This window comes from Anabrus simplex, chromosome 1 (genome assembly GCF_040414725.1).
Source record: "Anabrus simplex isolate iqAnaSimp1 chromosome 1, ASM4041472v1, whole genome shotgun sequence".
In the NCBI taxonomy this organism is placed as follows: domain Eukaryota; kingdom Metazoa; phylum Arthropoda; class Insecta; order Orthoptera; family Tettigoniidae; genus Anabrus; species Anabrus simplex.
Genome location: NC_090265.1, coordinates 493,538,365 through 493,564,660, shown reverse-complemented (window position 1 = coordinate 493,564,660; position 26,296 = coordinate 493,538,365). Strand labels below are relative to the sequence as shown.

The following is a 26,296-nucleotide window of genomic DNA, read 5'->3' as shown; positions in this document are numbered from 1 at the left end:
TTCTGAATTAAGTAATACGGTAAGAGAAATAAAAAACTGTAAATGCTGCTGCTAATGCTTTGACTCTTTTTGACTAGACAAAAAAAAAAAAGTACCCCGACAGCGTGACGAGAAGTGCAAGTTCTATATTAGAGTCAATATAAAATGTTCAGTTCAGAGAGAAAGAGAGAAAAATGCATTTCTATAAAAAGTATGTAAGGTGCATGGTCTACTAATCTTTAAAAATTTAAAATAACACTTGATTGCTCTTGTTTTTAACACATTATTTACTGTAGAACTTTATTTTGATTTTTCACATTCATTCGTTAAATGTGTTATTCTGTTTAATAATTAGATAAGAATGTGCCATTTTTTGCTCTTTCCAGATAAAATAACTGACCAATTTAACAAAATTTCAGTTCAGTAAATGTCCCAAGAAATTTGTTATAGTGACATTTGACTGTATTTTAATTCTGTGTGATAAGTCTTTAAACCAAAGACTGTTGGATCCTCAAATAACACTATCAAAGTGTTATAGGGAAATTGCAAATACTGATAATGGCACCACCATAATGAGGCGTACAGAGCAAGGTGAGGAATGAGGCAATTTGCTATGCTTTCCTCAAAGTGTCAAGAAACTGCTATGCACCATGACTGGTCCTGCGAATAGCACTTTTCGTAACATCCAGATGCACTAGTCATGGCCTGAATGTCGTTAATCAATGCCAATTACCTCAGCAGTTTCTTTAATAATAATAATAATAATAATAATAATAATAATAATAATAATAATACAGTATGTTTTATTTAGTCTAGCAAAATTAGGGATGTACTCCCTTTCTTACACTTAACCAGTCTTAACCTAGAACACTTAATAATAACTACTGATGATCATAATATGATAATGTTAACTATAGAAACAGTAGTAGTATTAATAAAAGTAACAACACTTAAAAAAAGAAAAATATCATCTATATAATACACATCGTACGTAGAATGTATTAAAAATATATGAATAATGGGTACTATAAAAACTACTGAAAAGGAAGATTAGAAAATGTATATATTTCTACAGTACACCGAAATATCGCCTTCAATGAGAGGTGAAGAGAAGGATTAGTAAGAAGAAGAAGAAGAAGAAGAAGAATATATGTGAAAGGAAGAGGGAAATAATGATGAAGAGGCAGTAGGAGGAGGTGTTTTCAGGCCATAATTGGATGATTCATGCATGTTTATCTAGTATTTCGACACAGGCATGTTTAAAAGCTGAGCTGCTGAACATGCTACTGACGTCCACTGGTAAGAGATTCCATTGTCGGGCTGCGGTAACGGTGAATGATTTCGTGTAGATTGCTGTTCTGTGTACAGGAAGGGATAAACACATGGTGCTGCAGGATCGGGTATTTTTGTTATGGTCTGTGGAGAGGAGCTTGATGCGATCCTGGAGATAGGCTGGTTGAGAACTTTTAAGAATATTTATCACAGCAGTAAATAAGACTGAGACTTTGATGATAGCTGCATTTTATTCTGTCCTGAAAGAAATATATCTGGAATATATCTGCCTTTAATATGAAGTACAGTAGTCGCTCAATAATCCAGCAAATATTGGACCAGAGCACTGCCAGATTACCAAAAATGCTGGAGTACTGCAAAATTACTGATAATGATAATGCAATTAAAACTGCAAAAGATATGACTGTACAGTATTATTGTATGAAATACAGCACAGAATATGCAATGGAAGTGTCTGATATGTAGTAATAATATAGACATGATACTGTACTGTACAGGCCGTGAAAGCATCAGTGGCAATATAGTAATACTGTATTTTATATTAACATAACTAAAACTGCAATAAAGAAAAAATGAATTAAACTTACAGTACAGTACAGTACAGTACTGTATTGTTCTGTATAGATAGCCTACATTATTCCATCAAAGTAGAAGGCATTAAATAATTTTCTATTTTCTTTTGTTTTTATTTTTCACTTTAAATGATATTCTCAACACTTGTTCTTGAAGTCGCTTTAACACTAGAATGTCACTCGCGGTGACCCCATTTTCTTCTGCCCAGGTAATGGATGTTCCAAAGGAATAAATGGCAGGGCTATGAGGTATTGTTTCAAAAGCTGGTGCTACTTCCCCTTCCCTATCCCCCCTTTTCATCTGCTTCCAATGTGGTCATATCCTCTACTATGTCATTGTCTGTCAGAAACTGGTTGTTTTCCTCTTCATTACTGGCCAGCCACTTGCTTATTTTATCTGTTGTCAGAATATCAGCTGTATTCTTGTCCCCTCTAATTTCTTCCTTCTTGTGAAAGGGACCAGTATTATCTTGCTCAGGTTGACTATGAGTTGTTCTTCCCGACACCAGTTCTCCACAAGGTTAAATGATCTTTGCAGGAGGTCCTGGATGACACTCATCACCTTACCTCTTACCACAATAACTAGATCATCTGCATATCCTTGTGTGTAAAATCCCTGTTTGTTGAGCATGGCTATGATTTTGTTCACCACAAGGAGAAAGAACTCCTCCCTGCATACAACCTCAAGTGGCTCTAACTGTTAGTGTCTCTTCAAACAGAATTGCCTTTATTTTCCTCCCATCTAACATGGATCTAATCCATTTTACAACAGCCTTGGTCACCCTACTCTCTTCAACAACTTTAATCATTGCATTGTAGGTTGTATTACTGAAGGCCCCTTTTATGTCTAGAAATGCCCCCAGAGTTATTTCTTTATATTCTAGGCTTTCCTCCATTTTGCAAACCAAATGGAGTGCTGTCTCAGTGGATCTGCCTGGTCTCTATGCAAACTGATTTTCATGTAAGATTGAGTTCAGTTGCACCGTTTTCCAGATGTATTTATCCAGTATTTTCTCCATTGCTTTTAGCACGAAGGAGTTTAAGTAGGTAATGGTGTATAGGCTTTGGCTTGGGCATAGTTTGCCCTTCCAGGCTTTGGTATAAATACCGATTTAGCTTTAGACCATGATTTTGGCACGTACCCCAGAGCTAGGCTTGCTCTAAAAAGGTCTGTCAGGGCCTTGATGATTATATCCCACCCTTCGTGCAGGAGTATCGGGAGTATCTCATCTGGCCCCGGAGCCTTTTTGGGCTGTAACGTGTTGATTGCCCACCTCACATGGTTAGGCTTAATTAATCAGTTGGCACAGTTCCAATCCGCTCTTCGTGATCTGGCCTCTGTTTCAACCATTTCTTCCCTTTCTACTTCCTCAGCCTCAGGAAAATGACAAGCTAGCAACACCTCCAGCATCTCCTTTCCCGTCTGAGTGTATGTTTCATCGGGTTTTTCCAGTGTTCCCACTTTATTTATATGTATAGTCTTCTGGAGCACTGCTGCTTCAGTGTTCAATTCCACTTTCTCACAAAACAGTTGCCAAGAGTTGTTTTTTTTTTTGCTCTCTGTATCTGTAGGTTATACTCAGTGAGTTTCCTATGATATACATCCCACATGCCATCTCTTGATGACATTTTATACAACGTTCTAACCTCTTTCTTCATTTTGACTATGTTGTTATTCCACCACCTAACATTTTTGGCAGTTTTCTTTTCTTTAAGGGAACAGATGTCATGGTATGAGGCTAAAATGGCCTCTTCGAATTGTTCCATTGCCTCATCCAGTTCCCTCTGTCCCCTTACGTTCGTTTGGATCTTTTGTACAGCCTGCCCTAGAACTTCTCTGTATCCATTCCAGTTAGTTCTTTTAGGGTCTCTGTACAATTCAATATCACATTGCCTCGCATCTATCGCAAATTGGATGTGCTGGTGGTCTGCCAAGGATGGCTCCTCCAGCACCTTCCAATCCTTTAATGAAGTTTGCTATATGCATGGTGCTCAATGTGATATCTATTACCTCTCTACGATTCTTATTTATGAATGTCGGTTTATTTCCTAGGTTTAATGTGATCAGTTCTGTTCTAATAATAAACTCTAGTAAGGATTCACCTCTTGCATTGCAGTTGGTACTGCTCCATGCAGTGTGATGTGCATTTGCATCTGCTCTGAGTACTAGGTGTTCACCTTTCCTCTTTGCTTTGCAAATTAATTCTTCAACATCTTCCGATGGAGGCAGATCTGTTGAGTTGTATGGAAAGTACGCAGGGCTTATTGTTATTTCTCTGAGACCTTCCCAGTTTCCAAGTTTTATCTTGGCTGTCACTAAATCCCTTGAACAATGTTCCTGTAGCAGAAGGGGGGGGGACATACAGATGTATTGGAGACTTAATACGTAAGTAAAATAACGTAAATAAACAGTTACAGGGGTACGGGGGGACTTCTCGCCCACCTGTAGACTTGTACAGTCAATATTCTGACACGAAATAGACTGATTAAGGGCGGACAAAGCATTATCACCCCACCTCTGCTGTCATTCTTGCTATTGAACTAGCCACAACTATAGTAACAGTGACTAGTCTTTAATTCATACTCAGTAGCTTCCTCTGTAAAAAACACCGGGTTACTGGAAGGGCCAGATAGGTGAAGTGTCGGATTATAGAGGGAATACTGTAGTGAGGGAGGGGTAGTCATGAGAGAGAAATCATGAGAAATCTCACCTTCAACAGGATATGCAAAATTCTTTGATTGATTTTCCTTGCCATTGAAAAAACACTGTTTTATTTTTATAATTTATATTGTTTTTCTTCATTTTTCCAGCCAAAATATTGCAACTGGCAGAATATCTTTGTTTGACAGCAAAGAAGATGAATTATTCCAGCCTGAATTAACTTCTACTAAGAAGTCAATTAATGAAGAAGATGGAAGTGACAGCTTATTTGGCACTAAGAGTTTTAGAACGCCAACCAGGTAAGTTTTCTCTGATGGGAATAGTATATTTCTCTGTGAACATGATATGCTGTGTAGTATTTAGGAATGTCTTTGCTTTTTTCACCCTACTGGAAAGTGGAATTCTTCATTCTTACGATCCACCAGGGTAGCTGAATGATATAGTTTTCTTGTATTCTGGAGAATGATTTAAATCTTATTACCAATAGAAATAGTTCATTTTTTGAATACGGTAAGCCAAAATTAAAGCAACATCTGCTCATATTGATTTCAAAATGCACACAATAGAAGAGAGAACACAGATTGTTGTATGGGTTATCGGTCTACAGACTGGTTTTATGGAGTTCTCCATCCCGCCGTATTTTATCTCTCCTTAATTTTATTGCATCCTGCATCAACTCGAATCTATATATCGTATTATTGTCGTGGCCCTTTTGCACCTTTCTTATCCCTTGCACTTCCCTAAAACATAATGAACCAAACCTAGGTGTCTTAATATGTGTTCTATCAATTTATCCTTCTGGTCAGACATTTTCTAAATCATTTTCTTCTCAACTTGATTCAGTATCTCTTTATTTGTGACCCAATCTGCCTACCTCACTTTCAACATTTTTAGTAGCACTACATCCAAGCGCTTCTGTTCTTTTTCTGCACCAGTTCTTGTCCATTTTTTATTTCCATACATTGCCATGTTTTAGTTTAGAGTCTTATCAATAAACTGGATCTGTGACCTGATGATTCTCACCATTCCGTACAAGCGTCTTCAGAATCTTCTGTCTAATATGCATATTAGTGTTAAAGATAAGAAAATTATTGTTTTTAAGAAAGTCTTTCCTTACTTAGACTAACCTATATTTTATGTTGTCCTCATTTCTTGTATCATTCGTTCTTCTACTAAATTAACAAAATTTGTCTACTTCCTCTAAGACTTTATTTCCTATTTTAATACTTTGTGCCTCATCTGACTCAATTTGACTAAATTCCATTATATTTATATTAGACATTTATTTACTTATCTTACCAGACTCCATTTGACTGAATTCTATTATTTTTATTTCAGAACTATAATCCTGCCTCACCTGACTCAGTTTGACTGAATTCCAGTATTTATATTTTCATCCAACTTCTTAACATTTTATTTCATGTGTGTTGCCATGTTGTTGCCAGCGGCTTAACTCATTTCCGAGTAATTAACTTCTTCATATAAATTCACTTCTGTCTGTGGATGTACTTTCGATGGTTGAACAGACCAATTCTAGCCTGGAATAAGCGTCCATACAGATTGCACAGAATTGTTGGAGGAGGGTATGGTTGTTCTGTATGGAGTTTTCATACTTCTCTCCTGATCTCTTCACATCTGTGTCATTCCCCTTCAAACAGATTGACAGCCGTAGGGTTGGTCCAGCGCAAAACTGAACGGTCTTGAGCAAGCGTGAGACCTGTCATCTTCATAGTTTGCTTAAGCTGGTCCTTGTAACATCTCATGGGGGCTGCACGAGGTCTGGTGCCGGAACAAAGTTCACCGTACAGGATTTGGCGTGGAAATCTGGTATCACTCATCCGACGGACATGGCCAATCCATCTAAGCTGATGACCAGTGATGAACAATTCTATGCTCTAGGTATGCACTTTCTCAAGAACAGCAATGTTGGTGACGTCTTCCCTTTTGATCCTAAGGATGGATCGATGTGTTCATTGGTGGAAGTGCTCAAGCTTTTTCAAGTCACGTCGATAAAGGGTCCAAGTTTCACAACCATACAGCAATGTTGTTATGACAACAGCGTGGTACACCATGAGTTTCGTCTTTACGCTTAGGTCTTTATTCATGAACACCTGGTGTGAGAGTCGTCCAAATGCTGCACGGGCAGGACCAATTCCCTTCTCCACATCTTGCTCACAATTACACCGCACAGATAGGATTCTACCCAGGTACGAAAAGTGGTCTACCTGCTCCAGTGGAATATCTGAGATGGAGATGTTGAAATGTGGAAAGATTGTGCCTGGTGAAGATTGTGCCAGGACCTTGGTCTTTTGGGCATTAATGGTTAGCCATTTGCTAAATAAATAAATAAATAAATAAATAAATAAATAAATAAATAAATAAATAAATAAATAAATAAATAAGTAAATAAATAAATAAATAAATAAATGAATGAATGAATCAATAAATAAATAAATAAATAAATAAATAAAAAATAAATAAATAAATAAATAAATATATTTATTTATTTATTTATTTTCATCCATCCAAAACTTTCAGATTTCTGAAGACTAAGGCAAAACAACATCCTCAAATTTTAGAGTGTTCATATCATTTCTTTAGACTGAGATCTCTTTGTAAAGTTTATCTTTGATTTACTTTACCACCTGTTCTATATGCAGTAGATATAAAAAAGAAGCGACCAAGGCAAGCCTGCTTTACTCCTTTCTCTGTAGTTTATTTCTTTATAACCTTCAATGCTGCTGCTACCACTGTTGCTGCTGCTGCTACCACTACTACTACTACTACTACTAAGAAAAATGTATGAAGATAGAATAGAAATGGAGTCATCAGTAGATACAGTTTCATTTGAGTCACCACACTACCAGCCACCGCAGAAATACGTAACAGTTGAATATGTTCCTCCATGTAGGGTTGGTGTCAGGAAGTGCATCAGGGCCAAGTCCACATGTGTGACACAAGTTTGCACCCACAACCCCACCAGTGTATGGGAAAAGCAAAAGGGGAGGGAAGAGGAGGGGGAGGAGAAGGAGAACACAGTTTCATGCGAGCTTTGTAAAAAAAAAAATTCAACAGCATAGGTTATTCAGCTTCCCTTAGATAGAAGTTTCCCAATAAACAAAGCATTCCAAACATAAGTTACAGTATGTGTAATGATCGGATGGTAAATGAGATTTCTATATGTCAGTCATAACAGATACAGCCACTAAGGTACCACGTTCATAAATTGATTGTCCAGTCTGAACGCAGCTTACAGAACTGCAAATTTGGCTGTTATTATGCCTCTAGCTCCAACCATGACCCATTACTTCTCTAAATTTTAACTTATGTTTTACTGTAAGGAATTTTTTGTTTGTAGACATCACACTTCTCTTTATGATTATCTGCTGATTGGGTTTCAGAAGCCTTAGTTCTAACTACGGTATTGGGTCAATTATAAAACCATGTTTCAAGTCTTTTGGAATGGCTATCATATCTGCCTCCTTAGAGGATCCATTGAGCACAAGTCCGTATTTCAATCAGTCCAATCAGTTGTTATTGATAAATTATTCCAATCCCTAATTCCTTTGGATTTGATTTGATTATTTATCATCAACAGAGTTATTAATTTTCTAATTACAGATGATATAATGAATTAAAATAATAACAATATTAACAGCACTTCCTAAAACACACAACTTACGGAATAAAGAGGAAAAAACCTGTATACAGAAAAGTGTTTATACATTTGAAATGACTGAAGGAAGAAAGTATAACTTTCAGTTACCAAATGTGCATAGCAGAATACAAGGAACATTCTGTCTATGAAGCGTCCATAAGATGTCTGCGAATTTCACAAGCTGATGAGTAGAATACATCCACCATCTCGCTAATTTCGTTCAGGGATCTTAGGGCCTGCATAAACGAAGAGTTCCTATGTGATTCTGTTCTGCACCTGGGTAAGTGAAAGGTGACAGCCTGTCAGATGTTGCGGGAAGGAACGTGAATTGGTAGCAACTGCAGTAAATTGGGCCAATCAAGGAAATTACCGACACATTTGTGTATGAAACGTATGTTAACATACCTGCACCTAGTTCCAAGAGACTCAATATGCATCTTTGTACAAAACAAATCATAATCTATTGATGACAGCTTGATACCCAAACACTTTTTACTGATCCATTTTGAGAATCTGATCTGTACTCGCTCTAAGGCATTAACTTAGTATTGCTGTGAAGGAATCCACACTTCAGAGCAGTACTCTTAGACTAGATCGTACAAGTGAAAAATACAGGATTTTCAATGGGACAACAGATTTAAAACTCTTGCAATTTCTTTTGAAGAAGCCCAATGTTTTAAATGCCTTGTTAACGATATTTAACACATGCTCGTTGAAAGATAGACCATTTTGATTATTAAAAATTATATCGAGATCGTTAATTTTATTAACATGCTTCACTTCTTGATCCCCTATATTAACTTGTGATTTTCTTGTGAAGTATATTGCACTGCACTTTGAAACATTTAGGGTTAAATGCCACTTTTTGCATCAATCACTAATATTATTTATTTCAGACTGTAACTATTCACAGTCACTCATCTTTTTAATTACCCTGTAGAGTTGAAGGTCATCAGCATAGAGCAGGTAGTTGCTCAAATGGATTTGTGATGGCAGATCATCAACAAGTAGAAGGAAGCACAAAGGTCCCAGTAGTGAACCTTGTGGAACTCCAGACATAGGATAAGGACAAGAGATGATACCTTCGTATTTTACTGAATACCTCCTGTCGTAAAAATAGCATTTAAAACATTCAAGCAAGCTTCCATGAATGCCGTGTGCTGACAACTTAGTCAGAAGAGCATTATGCTGCACAGAGTCGAAAGCTTTGAAAAGTCCATGTACACGGCATCAACCTGTTTGCAATTGTTCAGTGCGCTAGATATGAAGTGGGAGTACACTGCAAGATTGCTGGTAGTTTAGCGTTTCTGGACAAAACCATGCTGGTTAATATCAATAAAACCACTGACTGCACTGTACAAGGCTTTGTACACGACTCTTTCTGCTACTTTGCAAATGAGTGAAAGAAGAACTACAGGTCTGTAATTGACAAAGATCTGTCACCTTTCTTGAAGATTGAAATAACATATTCTTTCTTCCATTTGGATGGGAAATTGCCTGTACGAAGAGTCCAATTGATTATCGTGGCTAGTTGGGTTGCCAGCTCCTCAGCACACTCGCGTAACACAATTCCTGGAATGTGATCTGGACCACATGACTTCTTCGTATCCATTGACTTCAAGATTTTGTAGACTTCGAATGCCAAAGTTACCACTGATAAGTTAATTTCCCCGAACTGTTTGGTGTGAGAATTACAGGCAACACTGGGTGGATGAAATTTTTTCAAAGTGTCTACCAGAATTTCTTTCATTGAGCTAATTCCCTTATCTTCACTAATCATCATAGAGGGTAGCCTCCTAGATTTTGATTTGCAATTAATAAATTTCAAAAATCTTTGTAGATGTCTGATAATATCCTCCTCAACAGACCCTTCATAATCCCTGTACTTTCTCCGCTGCATTTGTTTATGTTCTTAGCACCATGAATTTGATGTAATCTGAGTGAAATGAAGAACTCGCAGCTCGTTTCCTTGCTGTTTACTTTGCCCGCATTTTGCCTGTAAGTTCGGAGTCATATCGAGGGAAAATGCCTAGTTTTCATCATGCGGAAAAGTACAGCTTCCTTAAGAGTGCTTTGCAGTATAAATTAATATTTGCCCCCAATTGTCCTCTTGAATTCAAACTTAATTTTCATAATATGATCTTTCCTACCTAAAAGCTCCACTCAAGCTTCTTCATCAACTAATTTCATTCTACGCAATCTCTCCACTGACAACTTGGAACACATCACTTAGTTGAGCAGCTTGTCGCCTCACTCTCAAGTTTTCCCAGTGCAAAGTATGCAACATTTTTGTAACACTATTTTTCTGTCAGAAATCATCCAGAACAAATTGTGCTGCTTTCCTTTGGATCTTTTCCAGTTCTCGTATCAATCCTGGTGTAGGTCCCATACACTGGAACCGTACTCTAGCTGGGGTCCTACCAGAGACTGATATTCCCTCTCATTTACAACCTTACTACAACCCCTAAATACTCTCATAACCATATGAAGAGACCTGTAAACTTTATTTACGAACTCATTAATATGATTACCCCGACAAAAATCTTTTCTTATATTAACATCTAAATAGTGAATGACCCCATTGACACAGTGTTTGCCAGGCTGAGTGGCTCAGACAGTTGAGGCACTGGCCTTCCGACCCCAACTTGACTGGTTCGATCCTGGCTCAGTCCGGTGGTATTTACATCAGCCTCGTGTCGATACATTTACTGGCACGTAAAAGAGTTGTTTGGTATGAGAATTACAGGGAACACTGGGTGGGTGAAATTTTTTGAAAGTGTCAGCAATATTATCCAGAATTTCTTTCAGTGGGCTAATTTCCTTGTCCTCACTAATCATCATAGGGGGTTGCCACCTAGATTTTGATTTGCAATTAATAAATTTCCAAAATCTTTGTGGATGTCTGATAATATCTTCCTCAACATACCCGACATAATCCCTGTACTTTCCCCGCTGCATTTGTTTGTATTCTTAGCACCGTGAATTCGATGTAATCCGAGGGAAGTGAAGACCTTGCAGCTCCGTTCACGGAGATCCCATGGTAGTGGAGACGTGCAGCAGAGAAGAAACCTTTGCAGAAGAAGAGACTCTTTGATGATGAAAATGCTTTGTTTGGTGCTTCCCAACAGGATGACTCAGTAAAAAAGTAGTTAGAGGGATGTCAAAACAAATAACGTTATTATTAGTGTAATAAGAAAGTTGCCCAAACAGGGAATTACCATGCACAGAAAATAACAGCAATCCTGCTGCAACACTTGAGTTTTTTTGTAGAGCCTTTACACATACACTACTGGTCTGTCTATCAGATCAGGCTGGTTGCACTACCAGTGCAAAAACAAAATACATCAGTTGCAGAGTTCCAAGAAGATATCCTTATTGTTTTGGGGACCAAAATCAGGCTGGTATCAAAGAAATTGAAAGGGAACTGTTAAAATATATAACCGATGACCGATAACCGATTTGACAAGGAACTGCTGAAGATAGTACAAGTGTATGCTCCACAGACAGGATGTAGCATGGAAGAAAAAGAAGAGTTCCTCAATGAAGTGGAAACACATATTGTTGGAGATGAGATCATGATAATGGGAGATCTGAATGCTCATGTGGGAACTGATAGAATGGGGTATGAGAATGTTCTGGGCCCACATGGGTATGGCAATAGAAATGAAGATGGGGAGAAACTGTTGGACTTTTGTATCAGAAATAACCTGATAATAAATAACAGGTGGTTTATGAAGAGGAATAGCCATAAGATCAGCTGATATAGTTAATAATAATAATAATAATAATAATAATAATAATGTTATTTGCTTTACGTCCCACTAATTACTTTTACGGTCTTCGGAAACGCTGAGGTGCCGGAATTTAGTCCCGCGGGAGTTCTTTTACGTGCCAGTAAATCTACTGACACGAGGCTGTCGTATTTGAGCACCTTCAAATACCACCACACTGAGCCAGGATCGAACCTGCCAAGTTGGGGTTAGAAGACCAGCGCCTTAACCGTCTGAGCCACTCAGCCCGGCTCTGATATAGTTGGGATGGACCGTATGGAACACTCGTCGATTTTATAATAGCGGACCGGGAATGCGGAAGATATGTCATGAATACAAAGATAATCCCCAGTGAAGTATGGAAGGTGATCATAGATTACTAATTGTGGAATTAAAACAAGTAAAAATCCCTAAAATTGTATTAAAGAAGAAACCAAAGATCAGGATTTGGGAATTGGAGGAGGGGGATAAAAGAATGACATTCCAAGATTGTATAAAAAGGAAGTTGCCTAACATGGAAGTACGAAGTGGATAAGAAGAGTGGGACAATTTAAGATTGACATTTGTAGAAGCAGCAACTGAGGTATGTGGGAAAACAAAAGCAAAGGTTAGGGGAAAGGAGAACCGGTGGTGAACAGACAAAATATAAAATAACATAAAAGAAAGGAACAAGGTGAAGAAAGAAATGGATAAGGAAAAGCAAAAACGTATCAGAGGGATGAGAATAAGATGGAAAGTTTACATGTGGAATGCAAAAGATTGAAACTACAAGTAAAGAGGAGTATCAAGGAAGAAAAGGAGAAATGTTTGGGAGAGTTTACACACAAAATTGAGCAAGATAGTCAAGAAAATCAGAAACTATTATACAGAGTAATCAAATCGAAAAGAATGAATCAAGAAAAAAGTCAAGGCATTAGAGAGAGAAGATGGATCCATAGTACATGATGGAAAGGGTCTTCAGAAGGTGGTGGCAAAGTATTTTGAAAAACTTTATAATGAGGATGACTGCTCGGAGGAAGAAGGAGATAAGAAAATGAAAACGATAGACAGAGAAAAAGAAGAGAACCCGATAACATGGTTGGAACTTGAAAGGGCAGTCAAAGCATTGGCCAAAGGTAAAGCAAGTGGAAAAGATGAATTCAATGCTGATATGATTAAGGCAGCAGGAAGCATTGGACTACAGTGTCTATACAGAGCCCTCAATGCCATATGGAACGATGAAAGGATACCTGAAGATTGGCAACAAGGAAACATTGTACCACTATTCAAAAAAGGAAATAGGAAGAAATGTGAAAATTATGAGGTATAACCCTATTATCACATGGGCTAACAATAATGGAAAAAGTCATAGAGAAAAGACTGAGGGGTAAAATAGAAACACAGTTAGAGGAAGAACAATATACTTTAGACCAAATAGATCAACAATAGTCTTGATATTTACAGTGCGAATGATAATGGAAAAACATCTGGAAAGGAACAAGAAAATCATATTTGTATTTTTGGATTTGGTAAAAGCTTATGATACAGTTAAGAGAAAACATGTATGGGAATGCCTATTGAAAATGGAATGTACCAAAACCATTAATTAATAAGATAAAAATGTTGTATCATGAGAGTAAAAGCAGTGTACAAGTGGGAGAGCGGTGACTGAAACATTTTATACAAGAAAAAGGTCACAAGCAAGGAAGTGCACTGTCACCATTATTGTTTATTATATTGATGGATGAAATCATAAAACGTGTAAAACAGAATATCAGTAGTCATGAAGTAAATGCTTTGGTATTTGCAGATGATGTGGTGATTTGGGGAAAGGGAGAAAAGGAAGTACAAAGAAGACTGGACGTTTTGAATGAAAATCTGAAGGAGTTTGAAATGGTAATTAGTAAAAATAAAACTGTAGTCATGCACTGGAGAAAAAGAGAAAAAAGGTAAGCCAAGTGAACATGGACGGAGAACGGTTAGTGAATGTAGAACAGTTTACATATCTGCATAGCATTATTAATGGAAGTAATGAAATCAACTCTGAAATTATTAACAGACTAAGTAAAGGTACAACATTTTATCATCAAATCAGAGATCTCTTATGGAATGACAAAGTACCCAAGAGAATGAAATTAACAGTATATAAACAGTATTTCATACCAATTGTAACGTACGGACTAGAAACGCTGGTAACTAATAAGAGACAAGATAAGATCCAAGCAGTAGAACTGAAATTTTTAAGAACATTGGTTAAAAAGACAAGAAGAGATAGAATTCAAAATTCAGAATTCAAAACCATTAGTACAGAAGATACAGAAAACAAAACTGGGATGGTTCGGACATGTAAAAAGAATGGGAAAGGAACGGGTAGCAAGAAGGTAATTGGAAAGAGACGTTAAGGGAAAGAGACCAGTTGGAAGATCGTGAAGAAGGTGGATGGATCAGATTTGGAGAGACATTAGAGAAGCTGGATTGGATGTGGCGGAAGTAATGGAGCAGGAAAAGTGGAAAGACAGAAAGGAGTGGAGGAGGCTTGTTAACCACACCCAGGCGACTGGAGTGGGACATTGATGATGATGATGATGATGATGATGATGATGATGATGATGATGATGATGATGATGATGATGATGGCTATTCAAAAGGTGCAGGAGATCCTGGAGTGATTCAATAGAGGAATCTCATAATTTAAAGCAAGCAAAGGGTGGTATGAAGAGAAACAAACTTCCTCTTCAAAGGAAGGTTGACCAGTTGCCAAAGGACTGTACCGAAATAACTCCCTCTGTGGATTAGTAGTAGTAGTGTGTCAACCTTCAGATCCCAATGTATGGATTCAAATCCTGGCAGAGGTAGTCAGAGTTTTGAAGGGCGCAAGTCCGTTCGACACTTTGTTGTTCGAATTTATCATGTAAAAGGTCTCTGGTTTCATTTGTGTTACTTGTGTTTACCTGACAGAATAAAATAAAATTCAGTCATACATCACTTAAGAGAAATCTGGTAGAGTAAAATAGAATGTCAAAATTGATGGTCTACGTTGTCGGATTAAAAATACCTTCAAATGGTCACTGAGGCCATACGATTATTATTATTGTTGTTGTCATCATCATCATCATTATTTCACTCGCCATGGTGGTTCACCGATTGGGAGACAGACTGTTGTCAAGTTCTCTTAAGATCTACTGCTTTGATAAGAAGCAGGTGTATAGGCGATGTCCAGATCCTGCACGTGTTGTTGCAGCTTATTGTGCACAAGTCCTGTGGCAGAGATGACTAAAGGCCTCACTGTTGCCAGGTCCATTTCCCACTGTTTTTCAACTACTTCTGTGAGGTCAGCGTACTTTCTAATCTTCTGCACACAGGCCTGGTGGATATTGTGATCAGCAGGTCAGTCTTCCTGAGATGTTTGTCAAGAAGGACAATATCCATCTTGTTTGATCCTGTGGTTCCTTCTATCTGCAGAGATTAGTTCCAGTACAGCTAGAACCTTTTTGTCTGTATTCATAATATGGGATTTTTTTTACCTATTGTTGTTGTTGTTGTTGTTGTTGTTGTTGTTGTTGAAATGTGGTGGAATTGTTATATCAATGTTACAGATTCAAAGTTAAGTTTGCATAATTTTCCCTTCAACCAAAAAAGTAGGAAAATTACATGAGTAAGTGTAATTCTTGTCTGTTTTGGACTTGATAGTAGGAAGAAATTCTTGTTACTAAATATATTTGTATTATGTTAAATATTGTGATAAGTTTCACAAATATTATCTGTGAAAATCATGTTCATACCAGTATTTGAAATTTGACTATGTATACTGTATTTTATAATTGTTGAATAGTTATTTCTTTATATTTAATTTCTTCAGAAGTCATTCCAGTAACAGTAGATTTGTTATGCCAGTTCTCTGTTCTGACTTTCCTATCAGTTGCCTGCCAAAGAGTTTAAGAATGTATTTTAATTATTGATGCACATTATTGTCATAACCTTTTCACTTTTTCAGAACTGGTGGAATGAAACCACCATCAAATTTAGGAGGGAAGGATAGAAAACCAGTGTCTCTGTTTGATGACTCAGATTCTGGGGATGATGAGTTTCTCTTTTCCTCTACAAGCTCCACAAGCTCCCGTTCACGAAGATCCCAGGGCAGTGGAGACCTCCTTGCAGCGGAGAAGAAACCTTTGCAGAAGAAGGGACTCTTTGATGATGAAAATGCTTTGTTTGGTGCTTCCCAACAAGATGACCCAGGGTTTGATATATTTAGTGGAGATAGTGGAATGAAAAATAATATGAATTCTGTTCCAAAAATTGTGCCTGAGGAAAAAAATACACGTAGCTCATTATTTGATGACAATATTTCAGGAGCAAGAAAGGTTTCTCATGGATTGTTTGATGATTTTAGTGATCCTAGTGATGACATTTTTGCTATTCCAGCAAGGACAGGAGGAAACTCAGAGAAACTAGATAGTTCTGTTAAAAAAGCTTTAAAAAATGACTTATTTGCTGATGATGTTGATAGTACTGTTGATATTTTTCAAGTTTCTGTGCCTAAAGTTAGTAATAATTTAAGTGCAAGTGCGAGTACTTCCGGTAAATCTAGTAGTAGTGTTCGAAGTGATATAACAAATAGTGTACTGGATTCAGATGCTACAAATAGTTCTACAGGCATAACATCTGTTACTCATATTGGGGAAATTAGTAAAGCAATTTCTCTGTTTGATGATCCTGGAACCACTGTTGATGATCAGGAGAAATCAGAAAATAAAACAAGTTACAAGTCACTTGGTAGTCAGAAATCTAAAAGCTCTATATCAAAACCATCTTTGTTTGAATCTTCTCCTGAAGAAAGTGATATATTTCCAGTATCATCCAATGTATCCAGTAACCAAAACAAAACTGAAACTGGTGTTGAGAGATTGACAAAGAATTTCAAACAAAGTGAAAATATTCATTCCTTGGAAAGCCAACAAGAAGTAGTGAATAATATACTGGAGGAGAAAGCAGACCAAGAGTTACATCTGAAGTCAGGAACTGATAACACAAGCCAAAGCAGAAGTGAAGATTTCTTGCAGGCACCAGCAACAGCAAAACCTGAACCCCCAAGGACGTTAAACATCCGCAAAACCACTGATATGTTGTTTAATGATGAGGAAGACTTGTGGACAACTGGATCACTGGATGAGAAAGTGAGTGGCAGTGCAGTTGACTTGAGTGTAGGGAATGAAAAAGCGTTGAGTTCAAATACCTTAAGTGCGATACTTCAAGACTACTCACCTGACAAAGTTGTGGATGCTCCCGATGGAAGCATAATAAGTGTCAGAAAGCAGTCCACAGCTGAGGAACAAGGTCCAACAAAAGCTGCTTCTGCTACTGCTGTTGGTAAGATTTCCATTATTCTTACTATTCTGAAAAATACGTATAGTGAGATTTTGGTTCAAATATTACAATATTCCATATATGACCATAGAATAGAAGAAATGTTGTAAGGGTGAAAAAAGGATTGCTAGTCCTTATTTAGCATGTTACATTAGCAAAATTTATCATTTATCAGACCAATAGCATTCCTTTTTATGTTGTGCACAGAATACTTAAAATTACTAGGAATAGTTTGTAATGAGTATTTCATTAAACATTATAAACAATAGAGATTTTTAATTCAGTATCTCATGGCTTCTAGTGATCCTTTAGCAAATATTTTTGTTATGCTTTAGACCTAGTCTTAAAAACTACTTGTCATTTCAGCACTCTTCATAACTGTCAAATTCTTATTTTTTATCATGTACTTTTTCAACCTGACATTCAGTCCTCTTATGTTTCTTCTTAACTTCAACTTGAAAAGTCTTAATTTTCTTACCAATGTCTATTTTCCAGCATCACATCAACTTTATCCATATTTTCTAGTATTGAAATCATATGAAAAGATGAAAATCCACACCCTGTTTCCAGTCATTTGATTGGGTCCGGAATAGAATGAATGAAGCCCCCATCTAGCAACAAGGATAGGAATTGTGTCAGCTGCTGAAGCCTGTTGCACTCCTCTGGGGTAAAGATTAATAACTGACAGATGAAATTGTATTGGAGTGTGTTTCTGGAATTAATAGATGACAGGGAAAACTGTAGTACCCAGAGAAAAGTCTGTCTTGCCTCTGCTTTGTCCAGTACAAATCTCATATGGAGTGACAGGGTTTGAATCATGGAACCCAGCGGTGAAAGGCCGGCACACTGCCATCTGAGCCACAGAGGCTCTTGAAAAGTCATATATGCAGCCAAATAATTCATCATAGATGTCAAAATTACTATTCCAATATGCTTATCATTGTTGATATCCCATCCCTTTAAATCAGGAAAGATACTCAGATGATCGGGAATGACTTTCACGTATTGTATTAACAATCTGGGAATATAAATATTGGTATTGTAAGTACTTGAAATGAGTCATTATTTCAAGTTTACTTTTTTAACCTGACATTCAGTCCTTGTATGTTTCTTCCTAACTTCTACTTGAAAAATCTTAATTTTCTTACCAAATGTTTTTGTATCCCTTTCCATGTTCCAGTATATTAGATAAGTTTTCAACACAGTTGGTCACTGAGACCAAGTCATTGGCATAAGCTAAACTGTTTACTACGTTTTCACACACCTGAATACCTCGCTGCCGTTGTATGCTGTTCAGAAAGTACATGTAAATTTAAACAGTTACAGTGAATGATTTCACTTCTGTCTAGCCCCTGTAAACTTAATTGCAGCATAATGGTAAACACAATTAGCTGCCATTCTCGGGAGTCTGAGTTCGATTCCCAGTACCGTATTGCCAGAGATTTACGAACAGCAGGAAGGTTGATTTTTCCGGTAAAAATGGTACATGCAACTCCCTTCCACTGGGGGCCTGTCTAAAAAAAAAACTGCACCACCCCAGGATGAGGAAATTTTACTTAAGAAATATTCACGGTTGTTGCTATTAATATAGCAGGCGAGATCATTAACAAAGTGATAGTTTAATATCTTGTAACTCAGGCCAATATACTTTAGGTTTTTTTGGAGAAAAGTAGGTTTAAAATGTGATAAAAACAATCCAATCATAACGATTGTTTCACTTGCCAACGTACCTCCATGAATAATAATAATAATAATAATAGTAATAATAATAGTAATAATAATTGTTACCGTGTTTTGGTGGATCAGCAGAGGTGAAAGAAGGTGCGGGTTGGAATGGGTCTAACTACAAGTTCGAAAGATGAATTAAAATTTCAACAAAGGTTATATTTTCAAAACTTAACAGTGGTGACATAGAATTTGAAAACTTAACAAGTCAACAAGTCAAAATCAGATACAAAGAAATTATAAGAGTTAGGGGATAATTACAAGATCTGGGCTTCGAGCCCCACAATTACAATCCTTGAGCTATTAGCCCAACTTTACCAAGGTACAAAATTGAACAAAGGGGCAGAAAACCCCATCATGCCAAGGAGCACTTGCCCCTAATCACAATGTTAAGCCTCCTAGAGGCACGCAGAGATCGTGTTTAGGAAAGAGCAGACCCGCTCTCAATTTTACAAGCCTATCAAAGGCCACAACAAACTTCACTCCTAACTGCCCTTAAGGCACACAAAGAAACAGGGGTATTTAATACCCAACCTACAGGGCCTTCGCAATGAAAATAAAACAACAGGTTAAGTTACTGGCCCAAAGTACAGAGAGGACTGGAGGCGTGAACTTGCACTCCAAATACCTTTTTAAAAGCCTAAGTGGCTCTAGGCCAATACACAGGGGCTAGTCCCAAGCTAGGGAGGTGACCCGTATGAGAAAACTTTAATACATTAAGGTTATTAAAACGTAGTCACCTCAATTTCAAAATGAAGGGGAGCTCGAGAGGGTACAGCACTCTCTATCCCCGCTTTACAGGAAAAGATATTTGTAGTTTTTACATAGACAGAAGAGGAATTTACATTTTAAAATGGTAGGTTACATATTAAAAGGTTTTGAACCCTCCCCGAGAGTTAAACTGCTGAGCTAGCGAGAAATAAAGATGTTAACAGGCCATTACCTTGTTGAAGAGCTGCTGCTTGAAGAAAGAGGCGCTTCCCGCCCCCTGCTACATATCCACACACTAAGTTAGATGTTACTGAAGTGGCCCTGAGACAAGAAAATCAGCAGTTTTTATACCCTCGTGGAAAATTCGAGACCTTTCAAGAATGAATAGACACACCCCCTCAACTTTATTGGATAGCTTAGAGCTACATATCCATATCGAAGAAGAAATTCGAGATTGGCTGAGTTCAAAACTGGCGGACAGAAGGATTAATATTGCCAACCCAAAAAATAAAAGAACAAAATTTAGTAAAGACAACAACTTTTGAATACAAAATTTCTTCAAGAAAGTTCATTCCTTCGCACCAGAGTGCGTAATCATAGTTTTTAGTAGAGACATCTGGTAGAGAACGTCCACACTTCTTGATCAATTACAAACAAAAACACATCAAAATTCACACAGAGCCATCTTCGGAGAAACTGTTGAGTTAATACAGTTTGTTAAAGTTCAGGCTTTCTCCTGTAGAGGAGTTTCAACTGGCGCAATATTTGAACTAGCGGCGTGGAGGTGTACCGCCCGGTACAATAATAATAATAATAATAATAATAATTTTACGTCCCCACTTAACGATTTTCGGAGACGCCAAACAAAACGTACTATGCGTTAATAAAAAAATTGAGACAACGATCGTACAAAACTAAACGTTATGATGATAAAATGCATTACTGCCACTCCTATAGATATCCATAAATGCGGCAAACTTTCCTGTTATTTATTTTTAATCTTCCTGTCGTGGAACTTCTGGCACTATGCGGGTACTTGATAGAATACCTAACCTAAACAATGTGGTCTCTCTTATCACATTTACAGCTGTTTAGGTGAATCCTGATGTGATAAATGTGGAGAACAAGCATGAAATATACTTTAAAATAAGGGTTTGGCTTTCAACAGCTGCAGTTATCCAAAGAAAGTTTCCAGTTACTATGTATTACATTTTGAAGTACAACTCGTAACATACGCTAGTTGTCAACTAGTTGTTTGGCATACTTCCTAGTTTCTACAGCACGGTTTTATTCGGAAGGAGTGGGTTCTGCTACACATACACCAACAGGTAATATCAGAGACCATCTCCAGAAACCATTTGGGAAAAGATTCTCACTGTTTGCACTCTGTAGTCAGGAACAAAACTATTTTTAAGACCTCGAATGCTCTTGATGCATGGCTGACGAGATGCCAGTGAAAATGACATCATTAGGAATGACGACATGCCGGTAGCAGAGAAGTTGGCAGCACAGGACAATAATTCAAATGAAAGCAGTGATTAGGTTTTTGTTTCTTTCTAAAAAATGCTATTTGCTCGGGGCGTCGACCTAGAAAGATCTTTTGCCCCTACTTGCACCGTATATTAGGAACCTGCGTGTAAATGGAAATTGTGGAAGTGTAAAGTGTTGAATGTGAGGAAAGGAATATTAAGGACGACACAAACACCCAGTCCCCAGGCCAGGGATATTAATAATTTACAATTTAAAACCCCTGAACCGGTCGGGAATCGAACCCAGGGCCGCCGGATGATAGGCGGACGCGTTGCCCCCTACACCGCAGGGCCGCATAGTGATTAGGTTTACTCAGGTTTACTGTGTGTTAGGCCTACTGCTCAACTGACAGAGACAAATGACTGGCCACTGAGTTCTTTTGTATCAATATTGCATAATATGGTAATACGATAACCTTATCCCTTTTCTCTACGGGGTGGAGTATGAAGCGGGACGAACCTTCGTAGCGAGTTATTATGACCTTATGCCCTTCCTGCGTCAACCTAATCAGAGGAATTAATGAGATGTAACAAATGACGTGATATGAATAACTAAAACTGACTGCAAGTTTATTTACTTTATATGTAAGGCCTGAAAGTCGTGTTCACCATTTATTGTCATTTTACATTTAGAAATACTGCCTTCGAGCAAAAATAGCCAGTAAAACTCAAACACATTCATATGTTTGTTAAATAGTGTAGAATGTTTTCATTTATATTTATAGTTCTTTATAGCCTAGAAGCCATGTGTTCACTGCACAAAATTTGAGGTTATCGCATATTGAACCCCTCTCCCTTGTCTGTAAAAGTGGAAGAAAAAAAGGGGGGGTGTAATAATGAGTAAATACGGTACCTTGGTAGGTATACTAGATTAAAGAGATACTTTGATAACTGCTGGAGACCTTCCCATTTACTTTTTTGAAGGTTGGTGCAGTTACTACTATTGTCCAATTAGAAGGTACCTAATAGGTATCTAACCCAAATCCTATGCTAATACAGTATTGTTATTCTATGAAAGTATTTTATCTGTACTTTCCCACTATGTTTCACCATTTCAGGTAAGATTACATCTAATCCTACCGCTTTATGACACTGCAGTGTAACTTTCTGAGTGGTACATTCATTGTTCTTTCCCCAGTTAATTCTATATTCAAAACTTTATTTTATATGAGTAGATTTTGAAAATATTTCTTGCAGTTGTCCAGTGGTTCCCTAGGATGTGCATTAAGGTCACCTGAAGCATAGATGCTTTAGTTCATCAGATGTATTTCCACAGCTTGTTTACCAATATCCAGATGCACGATTTGTCCTCTTAGACAGTTCTAAAGTAGGAGAGAATGTTGGATGTTCGTTCATATTTGGTGGCATCAGCACAAAGATCTCATTATCTAGTGTCTGAAGCATGCAAAACTCTTTGCCATTTTAGAAGCTCTGCAGCTTGCGCCAAGGCACAAGCAAGGCCCCTTTGTCATGAGTACCAACTCTTTAAGCTCTTCGCAATTTATTGATGTTTGCCTCAACGCCCTCTGGTGCTGCAGATCCATGATGTAGCAAGGTTGTGTGATGCTGGCTCCAAAATCACATTCCCATGGCTTCCTAGCCACATGGCAGATCAAGTTATGAGAGAAGCAGGACTTCTGCCACCCAGACCTATGAATGTACCTGCTTGGGGTATTTGTTCTCAACTACTTCAAACTAGATCTCAGAAAGGAGCGGAGCAGTTGTTTATGCCACATGAATCGGTATCTCCAATTACCTCAGTCACCTCCATTTTCTCCATTGTAACAGTCGTGCAGGGAAAGGAACGGTAGGTGCAGAGCAGTTGTTTGTGCAACAGGAATCGGTATTTCTGATTACCTCCATTGCCTCCGCTATAACCATTGTGCAGAGAAAGGAGTGGTAGGAGCGGAGTAGTTTGTTTCTAGGATGCTAAAAGGTTTGTTTTTTCCACCTATTCAATACATATAAATTTTATAAATTAGGAATTTATTATTGATTCCACTTGAGACATGTTTCGCCCTTCATTGAGGGTATCATCAGTCAAAATATCACCTCAAGGTAAAAAATCAGGTAACTGGTTAGTAGTTGACATGTACAAATAAATACATATTATTAATACACATACAAAAATTAAGTATGGGAAATAGTTGTACAAAAGTGATGGTTGAACATATAGGTTTATAGATGAAAAGTCAGCACCAATGCCTAAAATTAACATAGTAGAGTTCGGCAGTGGTGCTCTGGAGAAACAGTTGACGCAATCATAGGAAAATAAAAAGTTTAAAAATATTTACATATAACAATTAAGGGAGAAAAGGTGTAGTATTCGGTGTCAATGTTTGTAACCAAAAATTAATGTCAAAGGTTGGTAACTATACAGTATTTACATTGTTCAATTGAACAGTTGAGATAAAGTTTTAAAAATATTTACATTATAACATTCAGCGTAAATGTTTGTAATAAAAACTAATGTCAATGGTTGGTAACTATATAGTAATTACATTATCTAATTGAATAGTTGAGAATTTACAATTATATACATAATTACACAAGAGCAGCTGGTGCGCAAGGATAAAAAATTTCAGTACCAAGTGCGTCCTGATGTTTTAGAGGTTGGAAGAAGGAATTAGCTAATTCTAAAGTAGGAGAGAATGTTGGATGTTCGTTCATATTTGGTGGCATCAGCACAAAGATCTCATTATCTAGTGTCTGAAGCATGCAAAACTCTTTGCCATTTTAGAATTAGCTAATTCCTTCTTCCAACCTCTAAAACATCAGGACGCACTTGGTACTGAAATTTTTTATCCTTGCGCACCAGCTGCTCTTGTGTAATTATGTATATAATTGTAAATTCTCAACTATTCAATTAGATAATGTAATTACTATATAGTTACCAACCATTGACATTAGTTTTTATTACAAACATTTACGCTGAATGTTATAATGTAAATATTTTAAAAACTTTATCTCAACTGTTCAATTGAACAATGTAAATACTGTATAGTTACCAACCTTTGACATTAATTTTTGGTTACAAACATTGACGCCGAACACTACACCTTTTCTCCCTTAATTGTTATATGTAAATATTTTTAAACTTTTTATTTTCCTATGATTGCGTCAACTGTTTCTCCAGAGCACCACTGCCGAACTCTACTGTGTTAATTTTAGGCATTGGTGCTGACTTTTCATCTATAAACCTATATGTTCAACCATCACTTTTGTACAACTATTTCCCATACTTAATTTTTGTATGTGTATTAATAATATGTATTCATTTGTACATGTCAACTACTAACCAGTTACCTGATTTTTTACCTTGAGGTGATATTTTGACTGACGATGCCCTCAATGAAGGGCGAAACATGTCTCAAGTGGAATCAATAATAAATTCCTAATTTATAAAATTTATATGTATTGAATAAGTGGAAAAAACAAACCTTTTAGCATCCTACATTCAGTATCTTCAATACGGATAACAATGATTTTTATCACTTGTAGTTTGTTTCGCCAGGAAATAGTGAAGGTCATTTGTTAAGTGGCCAAGCCGTTGAACTGTAACATATAACACTGTTTTTAAGCAACAGATGTGATAGTGCTATTTTAAATGAAGAAACTCTATTGTATAATACAGGTGCATCAGTTAATGTAACAGTATCTAATTCTGTTTTTGATATATTAAATGGAAGTATGTTACAAAAAAGGATGACTAATGGTAAATACATTTAGAGCTACAGCCATGAAAAAAGAACATTTCAGTCAATAAGAAACCAAATTCAAGGCTATGTATTTTACTTGAACATATAGGCCTACAGTAAAACCTCGTTACGACGTTTCTGCATGGGTCAACAAAAATGAACGTGTTAAGCGAGAAAACCTACTACTGGATATACAAGTAAAAACTATCCAACAAGGATATGAAAACACTAGATGTGATTTTTTTCCAACATGAAGGCATTTTACATCTTGTGTCCACGGGTACAGTGAAAACTATATCTACCATTTCTCAAGATGAGAGGAAATTATTAAAAGGTGTGAAAAACATGAGAAAACAAAATAATATCAAAACAAATGCATGGGGGCCAATAAAAACATCCAATTATTATTGCAAATCACACCAAATGTTAGTAGAAGCCTTTTATTTCGGAGCAGTGAGTTATAAAACATTTTTTTCAGGTCACACTCTTAGACAATGAATTGGAAGTTATATTCGGCCATGTGCAACTGCGACAGAATGACTTTGGCCGCCATTTTGAAAACTTCGACCAGGTCGAATCGAAGGAGTTGAAACTCAAAGGTGCGAGTTCAGCATTCGCGACCTCTGTGCGCTTAAAGATGCGGATGTCAGTCCACTTTCTAAAAGATTTTAATGTTGTCTTTATTAGGAAGGAATTTCACTTTTTCTGTATCCATACCTAGGCTATCACAAGACAAATATGCAACAGTCCACACTAGTCAGTTTCACACAATTAAATTCCTAATCCAGATATAGGCTATTGTATCACGCAAAAAACTTCACTGTAGGGCCTACCACTCAACACAAAATAAATTTCTAAAGCCTCATTCACAATGCAAACGTAACCGTAAACTTAACGACGTAACGTAACCGTAAAATTAACGTAACATTTGTGGTATTCACAATGGAGGAACGTAACATTAACGTAAAGAGTACACAGCAGCCAATCAAAACACTGCCATGTTATTTAGCACGGAAGTCGGGTTTTTGGGCTATCTCGCAGTTTTATATTTCAGTACCTCGATGGAATCAAACAACGTGGTAGCGGAATTCATATTACTTCAAACATATATTGCTTTGCTCCTGGGAGCAGTGTAGGCCTATGGTACCTGAAAAGGCGATCTAAACAACGGTGCAGAAAATGGGTTCATCCCTTGAATCAAAGAAGGTTATCTCAGGGCGATTTCGGTAATCTACTGTAAGAAATGAACCTCATCAGTTCGTTTTGGACATGTGGATGAAACCTGAACTGTTCGCCTTTCTTACGATTCGCTTCCCCTTTTCTAATAAAAAGAAATGTGAAGTCTCCTTTACC

At 37.2% G+C, this 26,296-nt stretch overlaps 1 protein-coding gene across 1 annotated transcript in view; it reads left to right on the top strand.

The window, feature by feature from the left end:
- FAM21 (Family with sequence similarity 21) overlaps nt 1-26,296 on the top strand; it is a 205,746-nt gene that overhangs the window by 134,113 nt on the left and 45,337 nt on the right. The window contains exons 13-14 of the mRNA XM_067135340.2: nt 4,656-4,805; nt 15,908-17,283. Of these exons, the coding sequence (XP_066991441.2) occupies nt 4,656-4,805; nt 15,908-17,283 (1,526 nt within the window). The remainder of the gene's footprint in view (nt 1-4,655; nt 4,806-15,907; nt 17,284-26,296) is intronic.